This window comes from Perognathus longimembris, chromosome 9, assembly GCF_023159225.1.
Source record: "Perognathus longimembris pacificus isolate PPM17 chromosome 9, ASM2315922v1, whole genome shotgun sequence".
In the NCBI taxonomy this organism is placed as follows: Eukaryota; Metazoa; Chordata; class Mammalia; order Rodentia; family Heteromyidae; genus Perognathus; species Perognathus longimembris.
In genome coordinates this window covers 29,676,370-29,693,533 of record NC_063169.1, presented here as the reverse complement: position 1 = coordinate 29,693,533, position 17,164 = coordinate 29,676,370, and the positions used below count along the sequence as shown (strand labels likewise).

The window sequence follows — 17,164 nt, the reverse complement described above, 5'->3', positions numbered from 1 at the left end:
CAGTTCCACATACTGGCGAGAATCACTTCCTTACTCAACATCTCCCTTAGGTCTAGTTTTTAAATTCTTGCTCTTTTTTTTTTTTTTTTTTTTTACAAATTATTTTCTAGGAATCCACGTGGTGTATGATCTTTCCCGGAAACCTGGGGACAGAGTGGTCGGATTGGATGTGCTATGTACCCGCTGCCGTGTGCCTAAGTACGAGCCTCTCAACTTGGATGAAACGTACAAAGTGATCCTCCCCAGCTACCTGGCCAGTGGGGGTGATGGATTCCAGATGATTAAAAAGGAATTGTTAAAACATGACTCTGGTATGCACATGGGTCTCTTCCTCTCTCAGTCTCAGAGGTACACAGGGCCAACAGAACTGGGTTGAAAAGGAAGCTACTATAGTGCCAGGAGGGCAAAGCCAGAAATAAGATCCTGTCCCTTTGCTGCTGACTCCCTTTGGCTTTGCTTGCTGGAAAACAGCACAGCACTGGGGAATACCATCCCCCTGACCTCCCCTCACACACACATATATCTATCCCTTGTGTGCCAGTCCTGGGCTTGAACTCTAGGCCTAGGCGCTGTCACTGAACTTTTGCAATCAAGGATAGCCCTCTACTATTTGAGCCACAGCTCCACTTCTGAATTTTTTTGGTAGTTAAGTGGAAATGAGAGTATCACAGACTTTCCTGTCTGGACTGGTTTTGAACTATGATTCTCAGATCTCAGCCTCCAGGATAGCTAGAATTACAGGTGTGAGCCACTGGTGCTGGGCTGATGGAGGATAGGTAGGTAGACAGGTGATAGATAGTTAGATTAGTACTATCACTTACCTTTCTCACTCAAGGCTGATATTCTGCCACTTGAGCCATAGCTCTACTTCCAAAATCTTTTTGGTGTTTAATTGTAGATAAGAGTCTCACAAGCTTTCCTGCCTTGTCTGACTTCAAATAGCTATCTTCAACTCTCAGATTCCTGAGTAGCTGGGAGTATAGGTAGGAGCCACCAGTGCCTGATTCTCAACTAATGACTCTTGACCCGAGTTCCCAATGACCTTAATTTTGGAGTAATGTAAAGACTATGATATCAATGACTTCTCTGAAAGGCTTCCCCAAGAAAATCACTCAGACACATGGTCACATACAAAGAAAAGGGATTTAATATCAGTAACCTGATGGGCTACCTTGTGGGCTAAGAGTAGCAGCCAGAGGAGGGACTAAGAGTATGGTTATATAGGATCGAGTTCATGTGAGCTATAAGGGATATGAGAGTGGGGAGCTCTACTGTAGTGAGGCTAAGATTTATGGCTTCAACTGCATGAGTAAGAACTTACTTCAGGGGGATCTGTAGTTACCATTTATGGTTGCAGCTGCACAAATGGGATACTGCTTCCGGGTCAGGAGAGGGAGAACTGTCATTATCACTTGCAGCTGCCTGTGTCAGCCTTCAGGGAAGGGCCATGCTTTACTATAAGGCCTAGGACAGTGAGGTGTCTCCTGAGATGGAGGATATCAGACTAACCTTCCTCCCTTTTCTTTTTCTTTTTCATGGGGATACCACATTAGGGTGTATGGGTGAAGGGCAGTCTTCTGTAACTGCTTTCTGCTGAATAATGGGCAGAGTTATGTGGAACTATTCTCTGGGTGAGAGGCACTGTATTTGCCCCAGGCACATCTGATTGACCATCTGATGGGCTCTTGCTCTTTCTGTGAGGATGTCTTGTAGGAATCTAAAAATTCAAGGTAAAATTAAAAGTAAAGAAAAATGGCCATGAGGGGAGTCAGCAGGGGCAAAAATCCAGGTGGCAAGTGGGCTTCATAGGGATGGTTGCAGAGATGAGGGAGAGGCTCTAGTGCATAAGTCAGTGACAAGCTTATCTAGGGCCTGTGTATTTTCATCCACCTGCTCTGACCTGTTTACATAGTAGCAACATGTTTCCCTTAAAAAGATGCATGTCCCACCCTTTTCTGCCTATTTTCTAAGGCTCTCCTATTCTGGAGTGTGACATCAGCTGAAAAATTAAGTTGAGTTTGTAGCAGGTATAGGGTTCCCTCAATAGAGGACAGCAGACATTCACCAAGTTCTTGGTTAGATGTTATGGAATGGTAGAGACTCCTGACAGCCCTATGGAGATGATGTTGGACACCAAGCTTACTCCCACCAGAACTGGGAGAAAAATGGCCCGCATCTGTCAGCCTGGATGTGGGTTTGAGGCAAGGGTGCTTAAGGTTTTGAAATCAGTGTGGAAGTACAAAGTGTACTGTGTAACTGGAGAAAGCAGTATGCAGGCAGATGGAGAGCCTAGCCTGATACACCTTATCAAGGAAGAGTGCCAAAAATGGTTTCATTGGGGCTGACTAAGGATTTGGTAACATGTTTATTTGACGTACGCGGGGTTTGGCAAGATACCCGAGGAGTTATGAGTTGTATAACATGGGCCATAGTGTGATGGGTGGGAAACGGGTTTTATCTTTAGCAGAAGCATAAAGAGGAACCAAAAACCACAGGGGATTGCTGTAACTCAGTGCAAAGGAAACGATCTGTTGCAGTGTAATTGAGGGCTTCAAGAAGAAGGAGACTGGTTTAGTAGACTTCTCCAAGTGAGAGGCCTGTAGGACGATAAAGAAAATTTAAGGCGGTTAGAGGACTTTTTTATGATATGGACAGCTGTGTCAAGGGCTGTTTGGGGGTTGATGGGCTCATATGCCTAGTAAATCTTAATTGTTCCTATAGATAGTTGGGAATTAATTGAACCAATTACTTTTTGTCCCATGGGTCATTTATTGTAAAGGTAACATTAATGGTACAGTTTATAAAAATTTTGTTTTCCAGGCCAAAGTTTTTGTTGAGGTCTAGGAGATGGCAGTAATGAAATTTGCAGTTCCAGGAGGAGCAGTCATAATAAGTAGTGTTCTGTGGGCAACAGCTGTTGTCCTTATCTGAGATGAGACAGAGGATCTTAGGGTCATAGAGGTGATTTTTCACATAATAACATCCTGAAGTGCAGGCCTGTCTTAGGTTGAAGGAGAGGGCTATGAGTCTGGTACCTCCCATGGAGGGGCACCAGGCCCAGGAAAGAACCCATTGGGAAGAGAGGGCATTCATGTAAAAATGCTAGGCATATGGGTTATGTACCTGGGGCTCTGTTCAAGTATGGGCTATGAGCTGCAAAGTTTCCAAGATACCAAGGGCAAGAAATAACATTATGTGAAATAGAAGAAAGTAAGAGAATAAGAAAAAGAAAATAGGAGCTGGGAATGTAGCAAGCATGAAGCCTTGGGTTCAATTCTGCAGTACCACATAAACAGAAAAGGCTAGAAGTGGTGCTGTGGCTCAAGTGGTAGAGTGCTAGCCTTAAGCAAAAAGAAGCTCAAGGACAGTGTGCAGCCCCTGAGTTCAAGCCCCAGCACTGGCACAAGAAAGAAGAAAAGAAAGAAAGAAAGAAAGAAAGAAAGAAAGAAAGAAAGAAAGAAAGAAAGAAAGAAAGAAAGAAAGAAAGAAAGAAAGAAAGAAAGAAAGAAAGAAGAAAGAAGGAAGGAAGGAAGGAAGGAAGAAAGAAGGGAGGGAGGGAGGGAGGGAGGGAGGGAGGGAGGGAGGGAGGGAGGGAGGGAGGGAAGGTATATATCACTTCTGAGGTTAAAGTCAGATAATGTGCCTTGCAGGTGTAGATCCTGCACCAAATATAGGAGAATAGGAAGGGAAGGGGGCCTAGAGTAAAAACAGAGTTCAGTCCACAAAATAAGGAGAAATTGATAGTAGCAAGATGGGGAGAAAAGGGGGTTACTCATCCATGGAGACCAGGTCCTTAGGATGTCTCAATGTTGTCGAGTCTTCCAGAATGCTGGGCAGACTTGGCTCCACTTTCTTTGTAATCCTTAGAGACAGAGGCCCTGTTGGGTCTGCGCTGTAGGAGAGTACCACAGGCTGATGAAGTTTAATATTACAGTTGCGAATCCAATATGGGTGGCACTGGACCTTGGAGTCTGTTGGGCTGGAAAGTATAGTTGTGTAAGGACTATCCCAAAACTTCCAGCCTGTAAGGGTGATTGGGAATGGTGTGGCAAGGGTAAAGGGGCTTGTTGGTTTATATACATTCTAGGGTGAGACTCTTCTTTGGAATTTTTTTGTCCTGTCCTTTTGGAGATGTGTTATCCAAACTATCCCGTTTGGCAGGTTTTCTGGCAGGGGCACCCTCCTGACATTGGTAGTCCAGGGATGAAGTTTTTCTGAGAACCAGGAGGGGTTCCCAGGGAGGGTAGTCACTGGGCCATGGGAGCAGCATGGAGTTATGAGAACAAAGCAGATTCCCATCATGTGAAACCCTGGAGTATAAAAAGTTGAGGACATGGGGCTGGGAATATGGCCTAGTGGCAAGAGAGCTTGCGTACCATACATGAAGCCCTAGGTTCGATTCCTCAGCACCACATATATGGTAAACAGACAGAAGTGGCGCTGTGGCTCAAGTGGCAGAGTGCTAGCTTTGAGCAAAAAGAAGCCAGGGACAGTCCTCACACTGAGTTAAAGGCCCAGAACTGGCCATAAAGAAAAAAAAGTTGAGGACTGTAGTGGTCTTTTCTGGTTACTTCCTGCTGGCATGGGGGCATCAAAGAGTCATTGGGGCTGGGGTCTTCAGGGTCCAGGTCTGTGCAGGTCAGGGCAGCACGGTGCAAGTGAAGCCTCCAGTTGCCTGAAGTAATAAGATGGCCTTGACTTGTTCCCAGAGCTATTATCCTGAAAAGGTAAAATCAGGCAAAAGGCTGACAAGGTGGTAGGGCCAGTTGATATGAATGACATAGGAAAGCACACCCTGGGCACAAGCCAGAAAAGTTTCATTTGGAGCACAAAACCAGTTGTGGCATATTATAGAGAAGGAGGAATTCCCATGTAACTGAACTAGGGGCAGGAAGGAGTGTGCAGGGTTTCTGGCTTCTGGGTTGGGGAGAGCACTGTGGACTGGTTGAGAATAACCAGTCACAGACTAGTGCTGGATTGGTGTGGTTAAGGGCTCATTGAGAGACTTTGGTAGATGTCTGGAGTATAGAGTATGTATGGGAGAGCTAGGAAGCTGCCAAGGCTAACTGTTCTAAGACTCACTTTAACTTTCTGTACAGTTAGAAGACAGGTATGAACATTAGGCATGCTCATTAACTACTTTCTTTTGATCTCCCTTCTCTGATTAATTTTGAAAGGGTGAGTGTAAAGTGACTCCATTTAGGATATGACACAATCTCCTTTTATACTTCTCCATGATCCCACATAGTCAGAACTAGCTTTGTCCAGGGTTCTAGGTGCTCATTGCTGGGATGGCTCATCTCAGTTAACATTTTTGCTCATTGGCTGGGGTGCTGTCCCTTGCGCTCTTTTGCTCAAGGCTAGCACTCTGCCACTTTGAGCCACAGTGCTACTCTTGGCTTTTTTCTTTTAGTAGTTTATTGGTGATAACAGTCTCAGGGATTTTTCTACCTGGGCTGGCTTTGAACTGCTATCCTCAGATAAAGTGAGCCTTTGCCATGAAACTCTTTTAGTTCCAAGTGAAGCAACAAAGACATCAATAGAAATAATAAGCAGAGCCTACCTGTAACTCATTAAAACTGACCAAGAAATACTTGTCTGAATTATTTCTATGTGGGTCTGACTAAAAGCTGCAGAGGACAAAGTCTGTAATGACAAAAGTCAGTAGACAAAATGAGAGTTTTAAAACAGCAACTGATTAACTGAATATAGCATCTTGGGATACTACTTAAGATTGAAACTTTGTCAGCTCTGTGTCCAATATGGCTTACATACTTGGGAAATATATATTAAAAACAGACAAACTTAATAGTGCACAATTACTTTTATAGATAGACATAAAGAATGAGATGATGATTTTACATCAGTGTATTAATCTTGACCCCTTATTTAAATCACAGCCAACCTAATTACATACCTTCTTTATGTAGTATCCTGATCAGCCAGGACTCGAACCCACGACAACAAAGTCACCAGCACTCAGTCAATCGGGCTAGGAGTTTTTATTTAGCTCTGCACAGTGTCTGCTCTCCACCATCCAGATGATAAAGAACATCCCTGAGCCTCAGTAGTGTTGGGTTTTTAAAGGTAGAAGCTATGCATTCTACAACATGTGGTGATATAGCACACATGGGGGACCAATGCGGGGGGGGGGGCGGTCAGAGCAAGTCACAAATGGGTTAAGCAAGCCATTTACAGAAGCAGAATTTGGCAGTCAGGCTGACCTAATATCAACTTTATTTTTTTAACAATTGTTACCATGTTTCCCTAATAGCCTAGAAAGCATTAATGGGCTAAAACAATCCAGTACTCAATCATAAGTAGAGCAACCTGACAGTCGCCATGGCATTTCTATAACTACTGCTATGGTTATTTCTATAATCTATTACTATTATTGTTTTCACAATCCGTTACTATGGTTGCTACCTAGATACAGAAAGGAACAAGGACTACATGTATTTTTAAATGTTAAACTATGAGGAACTAGTTTCACCGGTGGGGGTGCAGCCCTCTAGCATGGAGTCACCGAAATGGAGTTATAGAAGCTAAGAGGAAACTCTAAGACATTGAGATTTTACAAGTTTTAAGGCCCGCTTAGGTTGGTTTTTGTTTCTTTAAAAAATGTTTTTTGCCAGTCCTGGGGCTTGAACTCAGGGCCTGAGCACTGTCCCTGGCTTCTTTTTGCTCAAGGCTAGCACTCTACCACTTGAGCCACAGTGCCACTTTCGGCTTTTTCTATATATGTGGTGCTGAAGAATTGACCCACAGCTTCATGTATGCGAGGCAAGCTCTCTACCACTAGGCTATATTCCAGCCAGGTTTTTTTTTTTTTAAGTGAAAATTGGCCATAAGTTTAGAACCACGTGGTCAACACCAGAAAAACAGGCAACACCAAGACAATTGGTATACAAAAATTGGTATACAAACTGACCTTTAAGCAAGCAAGCAGTCAAACAGCAAACAGACAAGCAGAAAGGCAGGGTCACACAGTAACAGTAACAGAGTGTGGATGCTCTTGAGAGAGAAAGAGAGAGAGAGAGAGAGAGAGTTTTAGCTAAAAGCATTTAAGCCAGGAACGCTAGCCTTGATAGGGAACCTAGAGTGGTGGTCCCCAGGACCCTGCCTGCCTCTCACCTCTCAAGGGCACAAGTAGAGAGACACATGGCGGGGGTATGACACTAACAACTTTGGTGCTGGCCACTTTCCCAAGGGGAAGGAGAGGAACAGGCACAGCAGAGAGCTGCTGATCTGTGGGAGGCTGGGCTGAGCAAGAGTGCATGTGTGCAAGGAGTGGGGGGTGGGGTTGGCCAGTGGCCACCTCTGCACAGCAGTAGCAGCTCCAGCTGTGACAGGAGGCAGTGGGGTAATGGGATCTGAGGGAGGAGACAGAGGGGGTGGTGTTGGTGGGGAAGGGGAAGTGGGAAGTGCAGAGACTGGGCATAGAGGGGAAAAAGGAAAAGCCTATATGTAGGAAAGCTCTTTCCATTTTCCTGAGCACTCACAGAAGATATATCCCAAAGGGGAATCAGAGGGGATGTATGAGCAGGACCCTCCCATGGTGAGGAGTGAACCATACCAAGTTACGAGGGACAGTGGGCGTCCTCAAAAGTTCCTCTATCAGTAAAAGTGCAGAGGAGATGGGGAGAAGAGTTGTCATCCATGATCCACCATGTCCAGGGCAAAAAGTGATTTTTTAATGGGAGCCCGAGGGGCTGGGGTTCCTAAAGCAGCTCAGATTCCCTGGGAGGGGAAGAGCAAGGTCAATGGGAGGGCCCTGATCCAAGTCATGGCACCAGTGAAAGGCTTCCCCAAGAAAATCACTTGGACACATAGTCACATACAAAGAAAAAAGAATTTAATATCAGTAACTTGACAAGCTACCTTGTTGGCTAAGAGTAGCATCCAGTGGGGGACTATGAGAACAGTTGTATAGGACCAGGTTCATGTGAGCCATGAAGGACACTGCGGGGAGGGGGTCCAACTAAGATTTATGGTTGCAGCTGCACAAATGGGATACTACTTCCAGGGGGGAGCTACTGTTAGCAGTTGCAGCTGCCTGCTTCAAATGGCCCTGTATCAGCTAATTTCAGGGAAGGGTCATGCTTTAAAGCAAGGCCTAAGATGGCAGGGTGTCTCCTGAGATGGAGGAAATCAGGCTAGCATTCCCTATTCCTCTAGTCATCCAATTCCAAACAACTAGCACATGTCAGGTCTGTAAGATGAAAATTCAGTCAAATCCTTTGTCCTTATGATCACCAGTATTCTTGTCCCATTGGCACTGTACCACTGGGACTTAAAATGAATGCCTTCCCTTTTAAAAAAAATAAAATTTTTATTATAAACGTGATGCACAGTGGGGTTACAGTTGCATAAGTCAGGTAAGGAGTACATTTCTTTTTGGACAATGTCACCCTCCTGAGTGCCTTCCCTTTTATAATTACCAAAGGCTTTAGAGAAAGAAATGGTTTGTCCCACTCCTCTTATGATAAATTGGTAATTACTTTTTCTGTAGTTACATTAATGTATGTCTTTTTCCAGGTGACCAAGACATCAGCGTGGTTTCTCAATACATCTTAAAGATGAAAATAATTTATCCAGCAGTTGAAGGTCGGATCAAATTTTCAGCAGGAAGTCATTACCATGGAAGCATTCCTTTAGTATTTCTTTCTTTTTGGTCAGTGATCTTTGTTTTATACCAATAGCCAAAAGTTCTTCTTGCCATCAATGTGAAACTGCATTTCCCCCCAAGTGAAACTGAAATCTGCCCTTTAGGTCCTAGCTTTGGGACCTGGCACATCATCTTCAGGCTCCTACAAGCTGCTTAGAGTATTGTGCAATGAAGAGATTGATTTCATCTCTCCAGCAACCTAGTTAGAAGAAAGAGAAAGCAATCAAATAGGGAGAGTACCAACCAGACTGAGCATGCACATCCAAATGTTAACAAAATGTTATTAACTTTAGCCACATAATTTCCCCCTGTATATCCATTTGTGACCCATCAAACAACAGTGTACATAGAACTTTATCATTTACAATAGTATTTTAAGCACATTGTCTCATTTAATGCCCACAAGCTCTTTCCCCTCACTTGGACAGAGAAGGAAACTGATCAACTGCATCAAGTTGATGTTCAGAATTATGATGAAAATTTCTTCATAACCATCAGTGGCTCCAAGCTCGTGGATGATAAGCCTCTGCTTATCTCTACCTTTTCCTTTTTTGGCTCCTGTTAAAATAGCAAATTTAATGGGCTGAACACATGACAGTATTCTCTTGCTTCGCCTTGTGCCTTTGATGAGTCAAGGAGCAAACTTGTGAAACAGATAATGGGAAAGGCCAAGAGCTGCAACAGGCAGTCATGGGGCAAGGAAGAAAGGAAAGATGATGCCAGGACTGAGTTGCATTATAGAAAATCCAGAGCTACTGAGCATTTAGGGCTGGTAAGTAAGTATTTGCAAAAGAGTGACAGCCTGGCTTGTAGCTTTGGCTGTTGTTAATTTTATGAGATTGTCTGGCCCTGCTTCTATGCATAAGGTGTCACAGAGAACCTTCAAAAATAAACTGTAATTCTAACCCTGCACCTCTCCCTTCCCAAGATACCAACATTGCACATATTCTAGTTACACCAAACACACAGCAGGAGATTCAGAGTTCCAGACAACAAGAGTTGATTTTAAGAAGTGATATACGTAAGATGTCTGAAGTCAGTCTGCCTTAAAATTAAATAATCATTGTAAGTCATCCTCAAGTCCAGATATAAGAATACATGCAGACAAATAGGGAACCCCTGAGGAGGTGCCCAAAAATACTGACAGATGAAATAATTTATGCCCCAAAGCAAATATGTGCTCAACACGTAGTAGGACCAGGTAGCCTCTTCAACACTGCTTCAGAAAGTCAGCAAGAGTTGTGGGCAAACAGCAGCTAGAGGTTTGGAGAGGGAACATGTTTGTTTCCTAGTATTTACAAATAAGTAAAAATTTGAAGGTGGTTGCAGTAAATTATTTCCCTCAGTTCTGTGCATCTACAAGTTATCCATAAACAAAAATCAATAAAATTATACAAAACAATAAAGGTACATCTGGGGTAGATTTTTTTATGTTTGGCCAGTAAATTAAATCTTATGAGAGTATAATTTTTTAAGGAATAGTTTTATAATTTTTCTAAATATGTGTTTGTATATTATGCACTGGTGTTAAGAAATGACCTTAGGCCACTTTGCAATTGTAAATTCTAAACAATAAAAGTGAAGATATATGCTCTTTGGTCTTTGATAATCATTCTTTCAATTCAGTTCAATATGTATGACTCAGGACATGACTGAAGAACATTTTTTCTTGTGCCAGGACTGAGGTTTGTACTCAGGGCCTGAGTACTGTTCCTTAGCTTTCTCACTAAAGGTTGGTACTGTTACATTTGAGCCACTTGATGACTTCCAGCTTTGTGGCTGATAATTGGAGATAAGAGTCTCAGGGATTTTGCTGCCTAAACTGGCTTTGAACCATAATCCTTCGATCTCAGCTAGAATTACAGGTGTGAACCATCCACACATAGCTTGAAGAAGATCTTTTGACAAATTTTCTCTAGTATCGCTTCTCTTAATTATAAACCCTAGGCCATCTGGCAACTGTCCTATTCCACTCCTATTCCAAAAAGAAAAATAAAGAACTACATGAAGTTTTTAAGGAGGAGAGAAAGGTAATTTTTAAGCGTACACTACTGAATGTTATAGTTTTGATACATAGAATCTGTTAACATGACTTTGAGGCCTATACTGATTTCCTAAAAATAAAACACCCAAGGCAATATGGTAGATTTTCATTAGCTTATCTGAATTGGTTGTGTGCCTATGATATTTCCAAGCATGCTGATAATAAGCTAGTTTTACCTCAATCAGCCACATTAAAGCCTTTTGCAGTTAGTACTTTTTTTCTTTTTTCTTTTGCCAGTCCTGGGGCTTGAACTCAGGGCCTGGGCTCTGTCCCTGAACATCTCTGTGCTCAAGGCTAGCACTCTACCACTTGAGCCATAGAACCATTTCCAACCTTTTCTGTTTATGTGGTACTACGGAATCAAACCTAGGGCTTCATGCATGCTAGGCGAGCACTCTACCACTAAGCCATAGTCCCAGTCCTACTTTTTCTTTTCTTTTCTTCTTGGTGCTAGTCCTAGAGCTTGAACTCAGCACCGGGGTGCTGTCCCTGGGCTTCTTTGCTCAAGGCTAATGCTCTACTACTTGAGCCACAGCTCTGCTTCTTGCTTTTTTGGTGGTAATTAGAGATAAGTGTCTAACAGACTTTCTTGCCAGAGCAGGCTTCAAACCACAATCCTCAGATCTCAGCTTCCCGAGTAGTTAGGAACAGGTATTAGCCTCTCTTGCCCAGCTAATATTCTTTTAATTAAAGAAAATTAGTCGTTGGTTGGGTTAGTATAACAAAATTCACAGAATGGGTGGCTTATACACAGAAAATCACTTCTCATAGTTCTAGAGGCTAGTCCAAATCGAAGATCAGGATGCTGGCAGATGTCATGTCTGATGAGGGCCTATTTCTTGCTTCCTAGATGGTTCTTGCTTTATGTCCTTACTGGCAAAAGAGGCCAGGCAACTTGGTGTCCCTTTTATAAAGATACTAAATATGAGGCCTCTGTCTTCCTCACTCAGCAACCTCTCAAAGATGCAACCTCCTCCCATCACCATGGCGAGGGGGGGGGCGGTATTACTAACAGATTGGGGTAAGGGGATGATGTGTGCAGACATTCTCACCATAGCACTAGTTGCCTTCAGCACTTTGCCATAAGAAAGTGGCTAAATCTCCTAGAAGGAAGTCCAGTCTGCTAATAGCTGATAGCTAATAGCTGGATTGTCAAGCAGATGTAACTGCTTGCCACAATTAGGAAAGGGTGTTAGTATTCATTTCCTGAGCTGCCATAATGAAGAACCACACATAAAATGGCTTAAATGACACCAATACATTGTCTCACCATTCTGGAGACTAGAAATAGAAGGTCAAGTGGCCAGTAGTTCTTTGGGGGGAGGGGGAAGGCTGTATGTGATAATCTGGTCCATGTCTCTCCTCCAGCAGCTGCATCCTCTGATATCCTTGGCTTATATCCTCTTCCTTCTGTATTTTTCTGTCTGATCAAATTTCCCCTTTTGTAAGGTCATCAGTCATATTGGATAAAGCCCACACCAACTACTTCTTCAGCACAATTACTTATCAGCACAACCCTATTTCCAATTACAGTTACTGAGTTTAGGATTAAGTCCAGCCATAGTATGTCATCACCTTTTTGGAAAACACAGATCCCCACCTTACCTACAGAACCACCAGCAGTAGGTCAGTAGGTCAGTAGCTCTCTGTCCTACATATTTTGAAAATGAGTTATATTTCTTGATGTGTGTTGACAAAACAAAACTTTTTAGGTTCTTTTGGAACAAATGGAAACAACTTTCGTATCTAGTCAAAAGAAGCTTTAGGCATTTATAAAAACCTGAAGCAAATCCCTAGTAAGTAGTACTTCCCAGGCCTCTAAGAACCTTAATTAAATACTTCATTAAAAAAAACATGGTTGGGCTGGGAATGTGGCTTAGTGGTATAGTGCTTGCCTAGCATGCATGGAGGCCCTGTGTTCAATTCCTCAGCACCACATAAACAGAAAAAGCTTGAAGTGGCACTGTGGCTCAAGTAGTAGCATGCTAGCCTTGAGTAAAAGGAAGCCAGGAATAGTGCTCAAGCCCTGAGTTCAAGCCCCAGGAATGGAAAAAGAACACCCACATTGTGGGAAACTAGCTAGGGAACAATGAAATATGACCCACTACAAGATGCCTGGAATATTAAAAATAACAAAGGACATACTCCCCTCAGCCATTTAGGACAGGTAGCTAAAAAACAAATCTCTAAGCAGAGACAATGCCAGAGGACATGAGCTAGTGTCCCAAATCATCAAGCATGGAAAACCAGTCCAAACAATGGACCATAAACCAGAACAGTGAAGTATTGTGGTGCAAGTCTCCCACAGACACAGTCTTGGAACAAAGCTCTGGTGATGACCATTCTGCACCATGGCCAGAGTACTGCAAGGCTAGCCTCCACTGATGCTAATAGTCAGAGGCCTTTGACCACCCATGAGCCTTGAATTCTTGCCTCTATGTCAATGGGAACACACAATTAGATGAGACTGGCTAGCCCATGTCTTTCATAAAAATAAAAGTAAGTAGTCTTGAAAATTTGCCTCTCCCAAGAACTGGGGGGATTTCTTCAAGGTTTTATTTTATAGGTCTTTCCCCAGGATCCAGACAATAGAGCATGTTTTCTTTCCTACTTACACTTAATCTCTTGGTAATCTCATCTGGTTTCATGATTTCACAAGTATATGCTGGTGATTCCCAAATTTTGATCCCATACCCCAGGCCACTCCCCTGAACTCGAGTGTTAGCAACATGTATTTATTTGACATTTCTAGTTCAGATATTTAATAGGCATCTCAAATGTCACATGTCCTAAAATGAATTTGTAATTTCACCTTTGAAACATGTGCCAATCTCAAGATAGGATGTAGCTCAGTGAAAAAACACTTGTCTAGCAAGTATAACATCCTGGGTTCAGTCCCCAGTACAAAAAAGACAAAAAGAATCATGAGAAAAGAAATCTACGTGCACACACACTTATCATGTGCAAGTCTCAATCTTCCTTGTTTCATTTACTAAACCTTTCATGGTATGCTCAGAGCACACCATGGGACATCCCTGCCTGCTTCCTTCTTCTCAAATTCATATCTCACCCATTACTAAGTATGTTGCCTATCTTTAGAAAATAAAGATTTCAAGTCCCAGCAACTCCACAAATACTACCCTGAGAGTCATCCCACCTGAGAGCCATCTCTATTCTTCCATTTTAGTCTTAATAGAGAAGCCAATGTAATTCTATTAATACAGGTGGCCCTTTATTTATGATGGAGTTATGTCCTGATAAACCACTTTAAGTTGAGATTTTCTAAGTTTCAAAATGATTTTAATACACTTAACCTAACAACCATCATAGTTTCATGACTTCATATGCACTGTAAAGTACTGTTTATTCTGAGCTCCTGCTTGAAAACTGAGACTTGCCATAGCTTCCCAACATTTGGAAAATGTAGTACACATATCACAAGCCCAGAAAAACATCAAAACTCAAAGTATGGTTTCTGTAAGATATGTATCACTTTCACATCATATAAAGTTGAAAAACTGGAAGATGCAGATCATCTATCTAAGATCATGTTGTTCATCTGCTCACCCTTTCCATCCCACTCCAAAGTAAATGTGATGTGGTTTCCTCTGACTCCAACTTCACTTGGACACTGCCTGGTAGCTGTATGTCTGCCCTTGACATCCTTCAGGACTTTTTTTTTTGCCAGTAGTGGGGCTTGAACTCAGGGCCTGAGCACTGTCCCTGGCTTCTTTTTGCTCAAGGCTAGCACTCTACCACTTGAGCCACAGTGCCACTTCTGGACATTTTCTATATATGTGGTGCTGAGGAATCGAACCCAGGGCTTCATGTATATGAGGCGACCGTTTTACCACTAGGCCATATTCCCAGTCCCAAAGCTTTTCTTTAATCTCCATGACCAAATTGTTTAAATTGGCCACCTCATACCCACACCACTGTATTTCCCTTCCTTTCTTCTGAGCAGGTATTGTTTTCTGAAACATGGTACTATTTCCTTCATCTATTGTGTCTCCCTCAGCTTCAAGGTAGGCTAATAAGTGTACAAACATATCCCCAGAATTGAAAAGTGCAGCAAATATTGTTGACTAAAATGAAAGAATCAAACAGAATTCCTTCTTTCATACTTCTCTGCACCCTCCTCTCAGTCCATCTGGCATGACTCCTTCCAAAGAAACTAAGCAAGCAACTCTCCCTGGGTGCCAGTAGCTCACACCTGTAATTCTAGCTATTCAGGAGGCTAAGATCTAAGGATATCAGTTCAAAGTCCATGGGACTCGTCTCCAATTCATCAGCATAAAATTTGGAGGTGGTAGAGAATGCTTGCTTTGGATGAAAAACCTAAGGGGACAGCACCAAAATCCTTGAGTTCAAGCCCCAAGCTACCATAAAAAAAAAACAAAACAAAAATCTCTTTACCAAAGACAAACTCCCTATTTCTTTCTTTATACTGAGCAAATTGATTCTTACTCCAACTCTGTGTAACTAAGAGGCTTTTCCCAAGGACAAGTGTCTATCTCCAAAGATAAATTTTTGTGGCTTCCCCCATCTGTTCCAAAAGGAAGGTGATTACAATTTTTCTACCAGTTTACTTTCCCCCCCTCCTACAAACTACAGCCTGAGGGCCAAATTCTGCCTTCCACTGGTTTATATAAATAAGGTATCATTGGAATACAACCAATCATATGACCAGGAATTATATTCAAATGATAAAATTTTATAGAAAAAGAACATAAATGATACCAAAATGAAACAACAAGAAACTGACTAGTGTGAAGGAGGATGGGGGGAAAAAGAAAAAAAAATAGCACTGAAGGATAAAGTGTGTGTCTGTATCTGTGTAGTTTGTGAATGTCTGTTGTGCATGTGTACATATGTGGAGATAGTATAATGAAACACCCTTGAAAAAAAGAGTGAACTGGTTCAAATTACACTGTATGCATCTATAGAATCATTTCAATGAAACCCTCTTTACTGTAAATGCATGCTAATCAAAATAGTAAAAAAAAAAAAAAATTTAAATAAAGGCAGAGGATGGATCCCAGTAAGCAGCATCGTGATGTGTGGCGACTGGGGAGAAGGAATCTCCCAACCAGGACAGCACGTGTCTGGAGAATGGATCTTTTCTACTGAACTTTACAGAATGTGTAGTGTGCAGTAAACAGGAGTTTATGCTGATTACTAACAAATCCCTGAAAGAGGATGGAGAAGAAATAATTACCTGTGATCATGTGTAAAAATTGTTATGTCAATGCCAGGCATGAATATACATTCAGTACCATGGATGAATTTCAGGAATATACCAGGCTGTGTCTGTTATATGGCAAAGCTGAAGATACTATTGAGAACCAAAAAAGTGTAGCCTCCTGAGCTCCTAGAAACAATAGGGCTTGTAAAATTGCACTGTCATAAGAGTTTACTCTTAGCTTCTGTAACACCATTTCAGTGACTCCATGCTAGAGGGCTGCACCTCTACCCATGAGACTAGTTCCTCATAGTTTGACATTTACGAATATATGTAGCCCTTTTTCCTCTCTGTATCTAGGCAGCAACCCCTAGTAACGGATTGTAAAAATGTTCATAGTAATAGATTATAGAAATAGTAGTAGTAGTTACAGAAATGCCATGGTGACTGTCAGGTTGGTCCACTTATGATTGAGTACTGGATTGTTTTAGCCTACTCATGATTGGTAGGTTGATATTAGGGAAACATGGTAACAATTGTTAAAAATAAAGTTGATATTAGGTCAGCCTGACTGCAAAATTCTGTTCCTGTAAATGGCTCGCTTAACCCATTTTGTGACTGCTCTGACCCCCTGCATCTGTGCTACATGACCATTTGCTGTAGAATGCATAGCTTTTACCTTTAAAACACCAGCCCTGCGGTGGCTCATTGCTGTTCTTTACCATCCTGATGGTGGAGAGCAGATGCTGTGTACAGCTAAATAAAGACTCCTAGCCCCATTAACTGAGTGCTGGTGACTTTCTTGTCTTGGGTGCAAGTCCTGGGTGGCCAGGACACTGCAACTATAAGTATTCTCCCTGGTGATCCTCGACAAATGACTCTGTTATTCTAAGATTCCTAGTTCTGTTGTAACCATGTTGGTTAATTTAAAATACAGCAATCCTGATGTTTTATCTAATAATGAAAAGTCTGCATATTTTAGTTATTTTTTGTTTTTGCTACATAAACAGCAATTCTTTGAATGAAAAAGTAACAGGGATTTGTACTTCCCTAGAGCCAAGCTCTTTTGAAGTTTCTAGTTAACAATTATCTGACCAAAAAGTAACTAAATTCAGTGCACACAGGGCCCAGATCTTGATTTTCCATAGGAGGAACCAGAACTCCTTGTGAAGATGACTGGTACACTAGGGCAGGAAATATGCAAGACAAGCTGGGAGCATCTATGCATCTAATAAAAATAACACAATTACCACAATGTCAGATAGACAAA

The 17,164-nt window shown here is 42.1% G+C and overlaps 1 protein-coding gene and 1 pseudogene across 1 annotated transcript in view; both read left to right on the top strand.

Moving 5' to 3' along the window:
• Window positions 1–10,262, top strand: part of Nt5e (5'-nucleotidase ecto) — a 77,938-nt gene extending 67,676 nt beyond the window's left edge. The window contains 2 exon segments of the mRNA XM_048354528.1: window positions 111–311; window positions 8,539–10,262. Of these exon segments, the coding sequence (XP_048210485.1) occupies window positions 111–311; window positions 8,539–8,702 (365 nt within the window). The 3' untranslated portion in view covers window positions 8,703–10,262.
• Window positions 10,263–12,801: 2,539 nt separating this feature from the next.
• On the top strand, window positions 12,802–16,854 carry LOC125357559 (annotated as a pseudogene).
• The last annotated feature ends 310 nt before the right edge of the window (window positions 16,855–17,164 follow it).